Source organism: Solea solea, chromosome 17 (genome assembly GCF_958295425.1).
Source record: "Solea solea chromosome 17, fSolSol10.1, whole genome shotgun sequence".
In the NCBI taxonomy this organism is placed as follows: domain Eukaryota; kingdom Metazoa; phylum Chordata; class Actinopteri; order Pleuronectiformes; family Soleidae; genus Solea; species Solea solea.
The window spans coordinates 18314559-18328466 of NC_081150.1; the positions used below are offsets into that span (position 1 = coordinate 18314559).

The 13908-nt window shown below is 38.4% G+C and overlaps 1 protein-coding gene across 1 annotated transcript in view; it reads left to right on the forward strand.

Moving 5' to 3' along the window:
• Window positions 1-13908, forward strand: part of LOC131443931 (exostosin-1) — a 184771-nt gene that overhangs the window by 157084 nt on the left and 13779 nt on the right. Inside the window, exons 8-10 of the mRNA XM_058614020.1 lie at window positions 3104-3222; window positions 3494-3589; window positions 10693-10782. Of these exons, the coding sequence (XP_058470003.1) occupies window positions 3104-3222; window positions 3494-3589; window positions 10693-10782 (305 nt within the window). The remainder of the gene's footprint in view (window positions 1-3103; window positions 3223-3493; window positions 3590-10692; window positions 10783-13908) is intronic.

Below are 13908 nucleotides of genomic sequence, written 5' to 3' on the forward strand. Positions count from 1 at the left end.
TGCAGCAGAATTCCAAAACCAGTGTCGCTCTCCATGGTGCTGAAACATCTGACGCATTCTAACTCGCCCTCTCTCCCTACCCCACCCCCCCTTTTTTTTCCTCCCTTTTCCTTTGGTTTTGCCAAATGTAGTAAACACACATAAAACGAATACTGATGAGTTCATATCTACCACTGTTTTCATTATGAGGAGGTGTGGAGGAGAGGGACACACACAGACACACAGTACAATAAAAAGAGATAAGTTGCCATAACGATGCCTTCCATCTGTTGGAAGAACATATTTTCGTCTCACCCATTCATTTCATATGCAGCCCATTTTGACTGGGAACATCAAAGCTCAATGAACCACTAACACGTGTGTTTGTTTGGAGGACACCATGAGGTCCTGGGGACGATGTGATGAAAAACGTAATATTATTTATGTTTTAGAAAAAAACTCCTATTTATTGAATCTAGAAATTCAGATTACTTTATATATTTGGAAACTTCTTCTTCTTATAATTTAATTTTTAACATGACACATAAAAGGTTACATTTTTATTTAACAAAAACATATAACAAATAGACACATGACATGACAGACCAATAATTACGGACAATAATTTGAATATAGTAATAATGATAATAGTAATAACCTAAATATATTATATTATGATATATTATGGGTAAATGGATAAAATTTGTATAGAAATATTATTATTTTATGTATTGGTAATATATATACACACAATATACATACAAAATAATAATGATAATCATATAGAATATAGATAGTGATAATAATAATAATGATAGTAATAATAATAATAATAATATGAGCAGAAATATATAAAGCAAGAGAAAAAAACTCTTCTTAATATTGCTAAATAAAGCTTTTCAACACTGTCTCTCTCTTTATGATAATGTTGTTCTTCTCAATCCTCTTCTGTCTTCTGTTCCCCTGTAAAAGTTCACACTCTGCCCTGTGGTTCTTCCACATCATTAGCAAAGATAAAGGAAGCAACTAATAAATTAGGACACGACTCCCTCTCTTCCCCCATCTCTTCTGTACCATAAATAAACCCATGTCATCCCTCCAAAGAAAACGTGGTGGAACCTCAGAAGTACTGAGTTTAACTCAGTGACCCCGCAAGGTCAGACCTCACGCTTCCATAAATACGCTAAGTCCACCTGAGATGGCCGGCCACAGGGCAGAGTGTCAGAGAGATGGATAGAGCAGCGCTAAAGAGCACTCGGGTTCCACTTATCCACAAGGACGTGTGTTCCCCTGTCCCCGTAAACACACTAATGTCTGACTTTTGACATTTCTGAGCTTCTGCAAACCTGGCCTTCGTTGATCTTTCTGGATTCAGCGCATGCCTGTATGCATTTACCATCCTTTTTTTTTTAACCACAGCTGAACCGAAATTAACCCTTTAACACCGAGTGTATCGCAGGCGACACGTTTGCGCAATCGCACTTTGCATTACCGTAATTACACGACGATTTGTGCTATCAGTTTCTGGATGCTGAGAAGTTGCACGTCAGAGCCAACCTGTACATAGTTTCGGCCTGTTTTTTGTACATTGAGACAAAAATAAAACATATTTTTGAAATATGATTTACACTGTTCAAATTTTCAAATATAACTCCGAAAATCTGTCCATGTACAAGTACGGTGTTTTTCTCAATAAAACTTATTTGTTTTTTTTTCATTTTAAAATTGTTAATAAACTATTATAACAATCAGAAAATTGTAAATAACTGCCAGATATTGAAAATTATTCTGGAAAAATGGACAAAAGCACTTAGTTACAGGATATTCTTTGGCCATTTTATGGTTAAAATAAGCAAAATAGGCTCAGGTGGTTAAGACCTAAATGCAGGTTTACTGTCACAAATCAAGACAACTCAGAAAAGAGTTACAAACAAAAAGAGGTGAGTTTTGAGTAAAGCAAAAATGGACAAAAAAAGCCAGAAACACAACGTGAAACCAAGCAGACGATCTGCTTCTTTCATATTAAGTACAGGGATTAGGATTTAACACGAGGGGAATTCATCTAGTCTGAGAACACAATCACAAAAAAGCAACAAGCCAGACAAAGACATGAAGTCCATGAAGAGTGTCAACACATCCAAATCAGAAAATGTCCAAAGGTGACACACCATTTAGAGTCTAAAGTGTTGCCGACCTTTCCCTTTGTTTTTAAATTATTCACACTGAAAGTTGGAAATATTCACATATTATGTGTGTAAAGAAAATCTACTCGTAGAAGTCAACGTTGTGTATTATTGATGCATTTGTTTGGCGTACACAAGCCGCCTCGGGGGGAATCACCTCCTCTTCTTTGCTTATTTATTACACTATGATTTAAAGTTTGGGGTGTTTTTTTTTTGTTTGGTTCATTTGTTTTCCCCTCGGTGAGAAGCAGGAGAAACGTGACTGAAGAGAAGAGAATGAGCCCAGGTGTTTGTTCACTAAGAGAGACGTTGGAAGGAAACGGTTCACTCTGGTATTAGACATGTTTACTCATGTTCAGTCATGTGGAGCAGGAGAGCGCGCGCGTGCTGTCAGAGAGATGGATGACGGCTGCTGCACAGAGAACTCTGTGTCCAGTTAGCCATGATGGAGCTTCATGGAGAGGCGCTGTCGTAGGAGAAACGCTAAACAGTCAAAGGACGATGTTGAACAAAGCATCAGTATTTAACAAAATAAATGTCAAAATTAAAGCTAAAACAGAAATCTGGGACATATTTATAGGCTCATATCTCCAACCCCTACGTAACGGTTGTAGAAAAACAACATTGGTCGAATGTCATCACTGACGACCAAAACAGTAGACTGAATGAGCTGCTTGATTTCTCTCAACTATATGTTTATTTATTTTGCACAACGAATAAAATGTATGTTAATGTCACTACAGGAGAGACGAAATTACCTCTGCGCTTGGACGCACTAAGGAAACTTTTATTTTAGTATTGGTATCAGTCATTGGCTCAAGCACTCCCAACATATTGGTATATCATCATAAAGTCAAATGTCATACAAATCACACATCAAACACACAAAAGCGCATATTGTAATGGTTGGACTGAAATATATTTGTGTTTCTTTTCTTTAGGTAAAAGTCCGTCGCAGCAGTTCACAGCTGTGATCCACACAGTGACGCCACTGCAGGCCCAGATCTCTCCTGTGGTGAAGCTCATCATCGCTGTCGCCAAGTCCAAGTTCTGTGCACAGGTAAGACCACTGTCCGTATAATATGTTGAGTCAATAAGTATTCAATAAAAATAAATGTACTCACCTAATCTCCAAAAAAGTTGGGCCACTTTTATCAAAGTAGAATCAAAACTCAAATGTGTTGTGTTTTGAATTCATTTGAATGAATGAATGTCTTTATTTCAGTTACACACACAAAACACACTACAGAAACTTTAGTGTTGTTGCAGTGTCGATGATCTACTGTGTGTGATATTTCCCCCGACTCCCTGTGCTCCTCTCCCTCGCACAGATTGTGGTTTTATGGAACTGTGACAAGCCTTTACCTCCCAGGGACAAGTGGCCCTCCACCAGCGTGCCTCTCACTGTCATTGAAGGGCAGACCAAGGTGACATCGCCCGACTTATTTTTTACTTCTTTTTTTTATTGTACATAGCTGCTGCCGAGCACTATCCCTTTTAATAAAACATAAGACTTTCTGATGAAAATCTGAAAAAACTATCAGCCTTTTAGCTTAGATTCATGAAACGAGGGAGAGAGGATTTAAAAGTCAACAGAATCAGAGTAAGTGGTTGAATATTGGGAAAAATTTTCCTAAATATTTTCACAAAATACAAAAAAATGCTTAAATATTTTTAATTAATACAACAGCAGTAAAAGGAATAAAACATTTTTTTTGACTTTTTGATGTATAAAGACTATTAACCCTTAGTGCTCACACGGCACCCATCGTAATTTGCCTTGGGAATAATACACAACTCCTTATATGGACATCCTGGGGGTGTGTGTTTATAGGTCACATATTAAGGCTTTAAAAAATACCCCTTTTTTATGTCTTCTTGTGCGTTGTGTCAAAGTTATGATTGATTTTGTATTGTGTTATTAGTTATGATATAAAGCAGCAATAATTTAGCAGAAGTCACAAAGTTAGAGCGTTTTTTTCTTTTCTTTTTGTTCATAAAAATGAGCCAAGTGTATGGAATTAGATGTGAGTCAATATTTTCAAACAACACTTTTCACAAAGTAAATAAAATATCGACTTAATCATTCAAAAATATTGTATTTTATTGTTTGAAACAATACATGGGCGGGGCTCCGGAAGCTGCCTGCTGATTGGCTACTGAATTTTGGCGTGACAGCTCAATAGTCATTTTATATGTTTCATGAAAAGTGTTGTACTTTTTGCTCAGTTGTGTTCATATAGTTGGTGAAATTACATTTTTTTTATAGGTTGTGCTGGAAAATAAGAATATAAGACACTCTATATTGCAGATTCTTATGGCCTCTGTATAAGCTGTATGTTTAATCACTATAATGGAAAAAAGCAGCTGAAATGCTCTGTGATCCAAGGGTTAAAATACAAACAGTTACAGTTAACAGATAAGTACAAAATAATTATAATAAAGTAAAAGTCACAAAGAACAACCTTTTTCCCAATTAAACTCGCTGCCATTTCTACAGTTTATTGTCTGCAAATGCACACGGAGAATAACTCCACAGTCTCCCTCTGCAGGACTGAATCATGTTACTTGGCTGCATTGATTTAAAAAAGAATAAAAAAAATACACTGTGTCAATAATGCAAATGATTACATACGAGTGGAGAATATAGAGTTGTTGTGCACTGCATTAAACAATGTCATTGTGTTCATTAAATTCTATTGGGGGCGTGGTGATATTTTTACTGCTTGAGACAAACTCCGAGTGAGTGGGTTTTATTAGAGTCAAGCATCAATTTAAAGACATAATATGTGATATTTCTGCAGAGAAATGTCTAAAAACAATGATAACAAAACATTTTCTCTCTCAGCTCTCTTTAGATTCATATAAATACATATTTGTATTTAAAGCAGCTGACTGTGGTCGTCTCTGCTATGACTTTAGGTTATGAAGTGAACCCCAGTTCTCTGAAATAGGTGTGATCACACTGTTGTACATAAAGAGAAACCAAAACACACCACACCGCCATAAAATCTAAATAAATCCAGGCAGCCTTATTATCAAGAGGGTTAGATTAAATATGCAAGTTTGATCCTAAAAATACACTCCTCTTCCTCTGCGTTTTCCTTCTCTAATCTGGATCCTTTTGTCGTCTAATTGATGCAATTGCCTTGTTTTCCTGTAACACACACACACACACACACATTATTGTCTCATAGTGTCACGTACTTAGTCATGTGTTATATATTACAGTATATACACACTGTCACACACAGCTCGTATTTGCCGGCGTATTTTCCTTCCCAAGAACCCGCTGCTGTTTTCTCTCTGTAATAACTGCACACACAGAGTCTGTTTGCCTCTGCGGAGCAGTAACATGCTGTTGGTTATATGAGTATATCTGCTCTGTAATGCTGAGTGGATACTTTCTATCAACACACACACACACACACACACACACACACACTTTACTTCCTCTCGTTCCTGAACCTCGTTTTTGTCTCCACTCTTTTATGACCCCTTCTTCACACTCGCGCACACCTTTTCAAAGAAATCTTGAATTTATGCCTTAATATTATAATATCACACAATTTGTAACATTATAGTCATAAGAATTACTTTTGCGACCATGTACACGATGGAATTGTAAACTCCAATCGGAGCAAAACTTTTCGGAATGAAGAACATAGTGTAACGGGTCGGGGGAGGAGCCAAATGCAGCACACGTAGGCAGATAGACTTTTATTCTTCACCTTTTTAATGGACAGTTCAAAGACAGCACACTTGTATAAAATTGCTTCGTGGGGTGCAGCCGATGATTCCTGTGGCTGAAGTCGCAAACAGACTCTGAGGAGATAGCAGGAAATGGACCTGAGGCTGAGCTGTCCCGTCACAGCAAGCAGACCGAAGACAGGCGAAGACAGGCGAAGACAGGCGGGGACAGGCAGGGACAGGCAGGGACAGGCGGGGAGCAGGCGGGGAGCAGGCAGGGTCGGAACCGGGGGAACCGGTCCAAAAACACTGGAGCGACTAGTGCAAACAACATAGAACAATCTGGCAGTGACTGCATGGTGGAGAGGAGTGTATATAGTGGGCTGATTAGTGATCAGGGGCAGCTGCTGTGAACAGGTGAGTGGAGTTGAGCTGATGAGGAGGGAGTGGCTGATGAGGAGGGAGTGGCTGATGAGGAGGGAGTGGCTGGTAGGTGATGAGAAGGAGGGAGAGAAGAACTGTGAGGGGGAATCATGACACATAGCTTCTATGGTAGCATCGTAAACTTCAGATATTAAAAATACGGCATTATAAACCAGTGGTTCTTAATGTATTTATACCAAGTAACACCATTATTATCACCAATGTTAAAATGCAGTAGTGTAGTCGAGCTAAGTCAGCTACGGACTTTTCACAGGAGGTAGATTTATTCCTAATAAGATAATTTGCCCTCTCATCGTCCTCCTCTTCCTCACACTGGTATAGTGACATTAGATTAAGATGGAGCGAGAGATAAAGCGATTGTAGTATTTAATTTATTATGATTTTTTGGGGGGGTTATTTGCTTCATTTTCTACACATTCTGGTCAAATTTACTCAGCTCCTCTCCACAGTAGAACAGTATTTCTGATTTTCCTCCAAGTACTAACATAAATATTTATATGTATATATATATATACATACATGTATATACCTATATGTATGTATATATGTATATATATATATACCCCCCCAACCCTGCTTCAAAAACCCCAAACTTTCCATTCAAACAGGAAAATGTAAGACTCGTAGGAGTGATGCATAACATAAATCAATATTTATATTAAGCATTAAAAGTGGGGGATTGTGAACAGTTCCTCGGGTTCCTCAGCTCAGCCCTGTGGTTTGTGTGAAGCTACTGCGCGGTAAGCATTTTATGACCCTCACCCATCAATATTATCAAAGGAGTGATCCATGGACTCGGCGGTAGTAATGTTGACTCCGTCTCACCTTCATCAATCACCACTCTGTGCCGCGCACGCTGCCTTTTCCCCCTCCACACCCGCAATTTAATATTGATAAATTAATCTTTGACATTGATCCTCGGCTCCTCGGCTATGCATTTAAATTATACCAGAAGAGCAAAAAAAATAAATAAAGTGCGGAGATTAAAAGGTCAAGCGGGACCTAATGTTTGAATCTGATTGAAGTGAAGGTCAGAGCAGCTGAGTGACCGCAGAGTGATGGTCCTCGCAATGAATATTCTCGATTTCCAAAAAGTTTTAAAAAAAAACTAAAAATGCAAATAAAAGTCAACACAGGGTGGAATAAAATGGAGCTAGGTGAAGGCTAGAATAAAAAGTAAAATTTAATAAATATCTAGTGAGCTGACTTCCCTAATATCTAAAGATAGTGTGTACCAAAGTTTAGGGGCGTAAGTAACAAGGCAGCATCCCCAATTTCCTTATAATACACATTTACTTTTTTGCCAGTCACTTCTTGCTCTTTGACATATTTGAAATAAACATTCATTCATAATAAATGACCCAACAAAATTCAATAATAAGGTTTAAATTCCCAGTAGTGTAGTGATGGATTATAAACACGGCTGTATTATCTAAAATAACAGTTTTTCTTTCAGATTATGACTAAAGGAATAAAACATTTGCCTCAGAAATGAGAAAAGATACATTACACACGTTACAAGTGCATTAAAACCTTTGTGAAATAGCATTTCTCACACCAGGAAGGACAATAAATAGTGTGTATCTTCCCCCCTTAAAAGTAGCAGGAGTCATAGCAAATAAAGAGAGGCAATGGACGGACAGAGAGCGACAAAGATAAGATCCAGACCATTGAACGTTCACTGATCACAGTGCGATCTTATCTCTGTCCAGAGGCAGAAAAGCAGTGACACCAGCCAAAGGACGCAACACTGACTGAATTCAGCTCATATAAGGCTTCGAAACACGAGTGCCAGTCCTGACATTAAGCAAATTGAAAGTGTCAGTTCTAGAATTTTTATTAATTACCTTTCAGTTTGATGATTTTTTGTATTTGGCTGAAATATTGGGTTTTTCTGTATCTCATAAAAAAAAAGCTCTTGACACAGCATTAAATCCATGACGGGGCAACATTAATCCATCAACAGCAGGAGGGAGAATATTGCACTGAAAGGATTATTTTATTTTCTAAATGGATGTGATGGGAATTCATTTTGGTGAGTAATAATAAATAAACACGGGCCAATGCTAACAGCTGTGTCATTGCTGTGAGCTAACGCTAACGACGTCACAAAGTATGTTATATGAAGCACATGTTTCCTCTCTGTCTGAAAGTGTTGTAATTAGGGCCCGGCACAGTTTTGCCGGAAACTTTGCAGGAAGATGTTATAGACCAAGACGAAGAAAAAAAGTCGACCGTAACCATGGCCTCAACTCAACAGGAAGTCGGCCATTTTGAATGTTGGCGTCCATTTTTGCCGATTTGCACCCTACGTAAATGAGAGACATAAAAAAATGTGCCAATTTGTTAAAAACAAAGCCCTCGCTGTGAGGGAGACAGCGAAGGCGCTATCATGACTGCGTGCAGTCCTAGTTATAAATGTATTCCATTGAGATCATTAGTGGAGGATGAATGTGTTTGGTTATGAGGCTTGTGGCTTAATTTACTGCAGTCAGTCACTTTACACTGTGATGCTGTTTTTTTTTAAAAGAAAGATTATTTGGCATCCATCCAGTCAAAAACTACATTTTCTGCCAACGGTTCCGACTTGAAGCAGTGATTCACTGCACTCGCAAAACAATCTGAGGAATTCGGGGGCATTCTGCGCTCAAATTTGTTTGATGTTGCGCTCAATTTGGTGATGAATTTGTGAAAACCAGCGTGCGTTGGCTCATTAAAGCCCGAGATGGAAGCAGACGCTTTAATCTTGCAGATATTTGTGTTGTACTCCTCAAAATAAGCCTCTTAGTTTTACCCACTGGGGCACAAATTCAATCTGCTTTAATCCAGATAGTGAACTCGTGTTAGATGTCACCACAGTGACAGCGTAGTTAACGCAAGGCTTCATTTAAATTACATGAAAACTTAACAGGAGTTATGGATCAAACTTTGCAAATCAACTGTCTCTCTCTCTCTCTCTCTCAGACAAAGCTTGTGATTTAAAAAAGAGATTATTATACACACTTAAATGTGTCAGATTTATCCCATGGAGTATTTTTCATCTACCATGGAAGCACATTCACACACTTAAACTTAAACTGGAAAAGTGATACTATGACACATAGGAACAAAAAGTACAAATGACAGATCAATAAAACAAATACACACGGGCATATCAAGCAAATCTCTTTAATATTAAACATTCAGAACACCTGAGTCATCATCTGTTTTGGACAAAGAGATTAGGTCAGCAACTTGAAATCTTAGAAAATTACCTTAAATTTTAGAATTATCCTGTACATTTCCAGAGTAAAATTTCGCAATGAAACTCTATTTTAACCACGTGAACAACAAGTTGGAAAAAGGCTTCCCGAATCCTGGTCCTGGGGACCCACTTCTCTGCATGTTTTAGATGTTTCCCTGCTCCAACACTCACACCTGATTCAAATTGTCAGCTCATCAGCAAACTCTGCAGAAGCCTGATAACGAGCCATTTATTTGCATCAGGTGTGTGTGCTGGAGCAAGGAAACTTCTAAAACATGCAGGGAAGTGGATCCCAGGGACCAGGATTGAGAAACACAGAGTTAGAGGATTGCTAATGAATGGATTTGACTCTTTACTTCACACTGTGTTGAAAACAAATGATATTTTTTGTAATGTGGGTAATGCTCTAATAAATAAAAAAAAACAGGAAGAGATCCGACAGTTTCAAGTGACTATACGTATTTTCCGAACGTATTTTCCCAAACAACTTTGGGAGTTTATACGTCCTCATTGTCACTACCCGATTTGCACAAATTCGCACTGCGCATGTGCCATGGGGTCCACCATCTTGGGCAGCTTTATATGGCAACACATGGACAAATGTCACAAAAACATTACATTGCTGCAGTCTGGGGCAGCTTTTTTCCCCCTGCAGTAAGCCTTTCCATGTATACAAACTGCCGTCTTGGACAGCTACGTACTGTATGGCTAACATCCAAACTCTTGTTTCTGTTTTTTTTTCTCCAAAATCTCCTTTTCCCCTCTTCTACACAAACACTTAAATAATTCACACTTCAACCACAAGTCAATATCATCAGCAGTTTTCATTAGGCTAATGGACCGAGGTCTGCTACACCTTCTTGTGGGCAGTGAATTGACAAAGACTCACACAAAACCAAATAAATCAGCTCATTGAATTACAAACACACAATAGGGAGTTTAAAAAAACAACAACAGCACATTTCCTCTTAGGATGTTAATGTGTCTTTGATTCTTTTTTTATTTACCTCTCTGCCAACTGGAGTACTATAAATGCTTATAGGTATTATCATATTTGCTTTAAAAGATTATTTCTTTCTCGCTAAACTGGCTCTGACTCTGATGAATTGGATTAAAATATCAGCCGCCCTCTGTCTCTCTTTTCTTTTTCAGACGATGAGCAGTCGTTTTTATCCCCACGATGTCATCCAGACTGACGCCGTTCTCAGTCTGGATGAAGACTCTGTCCTCTCAACCAATGAGGTGAGTGGCTGATTATCCAGCGGCTGGTACGACACCGATGTTCTGCACACACCTGAACAGAGAAACCCACACTTTTTAACCAACAACTGGTTGAGACAATCACGCTTGTAAGACCCTAAGGCAGCCAAAACGCTGTTAAATACCTAACTTACAAAATAATTGAAACAAAAAAAAAGAGAAAGAGAAAAGAGAAAACATGGCCTAAAATCATGCTGGAAATCAAGTGCTAACTCACATTGTAGTTACATGTAGTAGCTTCTGTTGTTAATAATTGATTATTGTGACGTTAGCCAGCTAGCTAGCAGCTATGACCTTGTTAAATGTTATGTATGTTAAATAACACATGTGGCAGATATTATTAGCTACAGCTAGCTGTGAGCTAACTGTAGCTAGCTAAGGTCAAAAGGAGGTTTAGGAATTGGTTAAAGCTACTGGTTTTAGCTAACTATGACATATGCCGCTGAATTGTTTGAGTAATGAAAATCACAGAGTGGATACACACCTGTAAAAACATACATGAAGTAAAATGTATGCGTTAATGGTCATATTTTGAAATGGGTGCTTTCAACAAAACATATGAGCTTTTCTGCATCCATACTATTAAATGAATAAAAAATACTGTATGTATCACGTTATTGATGGATGGAGGGATGTAGAAGATTTCTAGGGAAAGGGAGGAAGTGTCTGTGTTTTGTAAATGTAATGCTAACTTTGGGAGTTTATACGTCCTCATTGTCACTACCCGATTTGCACAAATTCGCACTGCGCATGTGCCATGGGGTCCACCATCTTGGGCAGCTTTATATGGCAACACATGGACAAATGTCACAAAAACATTACATTGCTGCAGTCTGGGGCAGCTTTTTTCCCCCTGCAGTAAGCCTTTCCATGTATACAAACTGCCGTCTTGGACAGCTACGTACTGTATGGCTAACTCCTGCTGCCGATTAGCATTTGTCACACCTTGACACCACGTTGGGGGGGGGGCATGTCTGTTGCAAATCAGGCAGCAATGCTTGTTTTTGTTTTTGTGACATTTGTCCAAGTTGAGTTACTGTTAATACCCTCCAAAGATGGCAGACCCCTCCACGCATGAGCAGTGCAAAGCAGGTAGTGAACGTTCATATTCAATTAATTTTGTACTTTTATAGAAATAAGTACCTTGACATTCAGGGGAACAAATCCGGTTAGTTCTTTGGAAACAACTAACTGCATAATAGGCTGAAAGTGGGAAGAAGAAAAGTCAACTAACTTTGCAAAACTCCATCGAGTGAAAAGTCGCCCGTGCAAATGTTTCCCTAAGCAGCTCCAGTCCGTGTGGTTTTATGTCAGCCAGTGGCAAAAGGTGGCGATGTGTTAGCACTATATTGATCCATGCTGAAATGAGGCAGTCAGTCCACGCAGTCATGAATACCATTCATTACAAATAAATGAATTGCCTCAATCTGCCGCAGCAGTGCAACGACCACTGAGCTGGACCTGCACAAAATGTGCTTTGCCTTTAAAAGGACTATTCCAAATGCATCACACAGCATTAAACAACGCAGGAGCAGAAAGTGTAGGATAGCGTTAGAGTTTGACATCGGACTGAAAAATAAAAGAAACAGAGAGCTGTGATCAACAGTGTCAAGACTCGAAAAAAAACCAGACTTCATTAAATTACTCTGCAATGTGTGATCTTAGGATAGATTGTGTAAAGATCACATACTCTCTCTCTCGAGTTTACATAATAGGAAGGAAAGGGAAGAAAAAAACAACAAAAGAAAAGGCAAGATGTAAATAAACAAGTGAGGACGGAGAGGAGTGAACAAGAGACTAGAACAGGAAAATATAATAAAAAAAAAAGAAATAAAGCGTTATTTTCACAGAGTTTTACAAGAGCTGTGTGTCTGTATCGTTACACTGTCCAAGACCAGGATAGTCCTTTGATTAAAATGTCACTTGTTACTTCGGAAAGAGAATCAGTAAAGAAGAGTTACTGCATTTTTCCACTTATGTTGTCATTTGTGGTTTGTTCTCAGCAATATTCTGAACTGCTCTGCAGAAAAGTAGACTGTATGTTGTGAGTCATTAAACAGCTTTTTATCTTTATTCACTTACCCTTTTTTTGTCCTGGTCAAAAATGACCACCGCAAGATGACTATAACTATAGTAAACTGTATCGATGATTAATTAAAATGCCCCGGTCACATTAGACCACAAAAAATGAAACAAAAGAGTGTTCAAGGACTCTTGGAGAAAGGCCAACAGCCACAGTGACAAACATGATGAGACCAATCCAGCTACACATTTGATATGACAGTCAGAAAAAGACATTTAGCGTCTATAAGTCTGTTCCAAAATCACCGCCTCAGTCAAAGAAGCGTCTGCACTTCATTTAGATTTGTCATTTATTTATACTTGTGCACTGAGGAAGCATTATATTTCCACTTGTGTTGTCGTTTAAATGCTTTGTTCAAGCGATAATCTGAGACATTACTGCCAAAATAGTCTCTTTGTATCGCCAAGTGATCACCATTACCAAAGTCATTAAATTACTTTATAATCTTTATTCACAGTATTTTCACACAGTATAAACATTTAAAATGACTCATTACTTTTTCAAATTACGACACTCAAATAATGTTTTAGATCACATGTAACCTGTATTTTTTTTTTTTTTTTTTAATTAAAAGTTGCCTTTGTTTCAAACTGGTCAAATGATGGGGAACAGCTCATTTGCGATGCTAAATTAGAGCCGCTATACTTTGAAAGTCATGGCGCGTATCAGCCTTTTTTTCTCTACTGATTTTCAGCGAGTAAGCGATGTGATCCTTAATGGTTTGTGAGGCCCAATGAGCCCGAGAGATCCAATATATCTTTAAACTCTGAGATGTTTTATTGATCAGAGCAAGTCAATGTTCACCTTTTGTACGCTAATGGGATCACAATTACACTTTATGGCACTACAATTTGTGGCACAGCAGTAAGAGTGAATTTCTACAGCTAAACCTTTATGGGCACACGACTTACTTTTTTGGAAAACGAGAGGAGAAAGATGTCGAGAGAGAGACGGAAGGATCGTAAAGAGAACGTGGAGTGAATCTTCGCTGTGCTCACCACCCGTTGCTCTAATTGCCCTTTTAA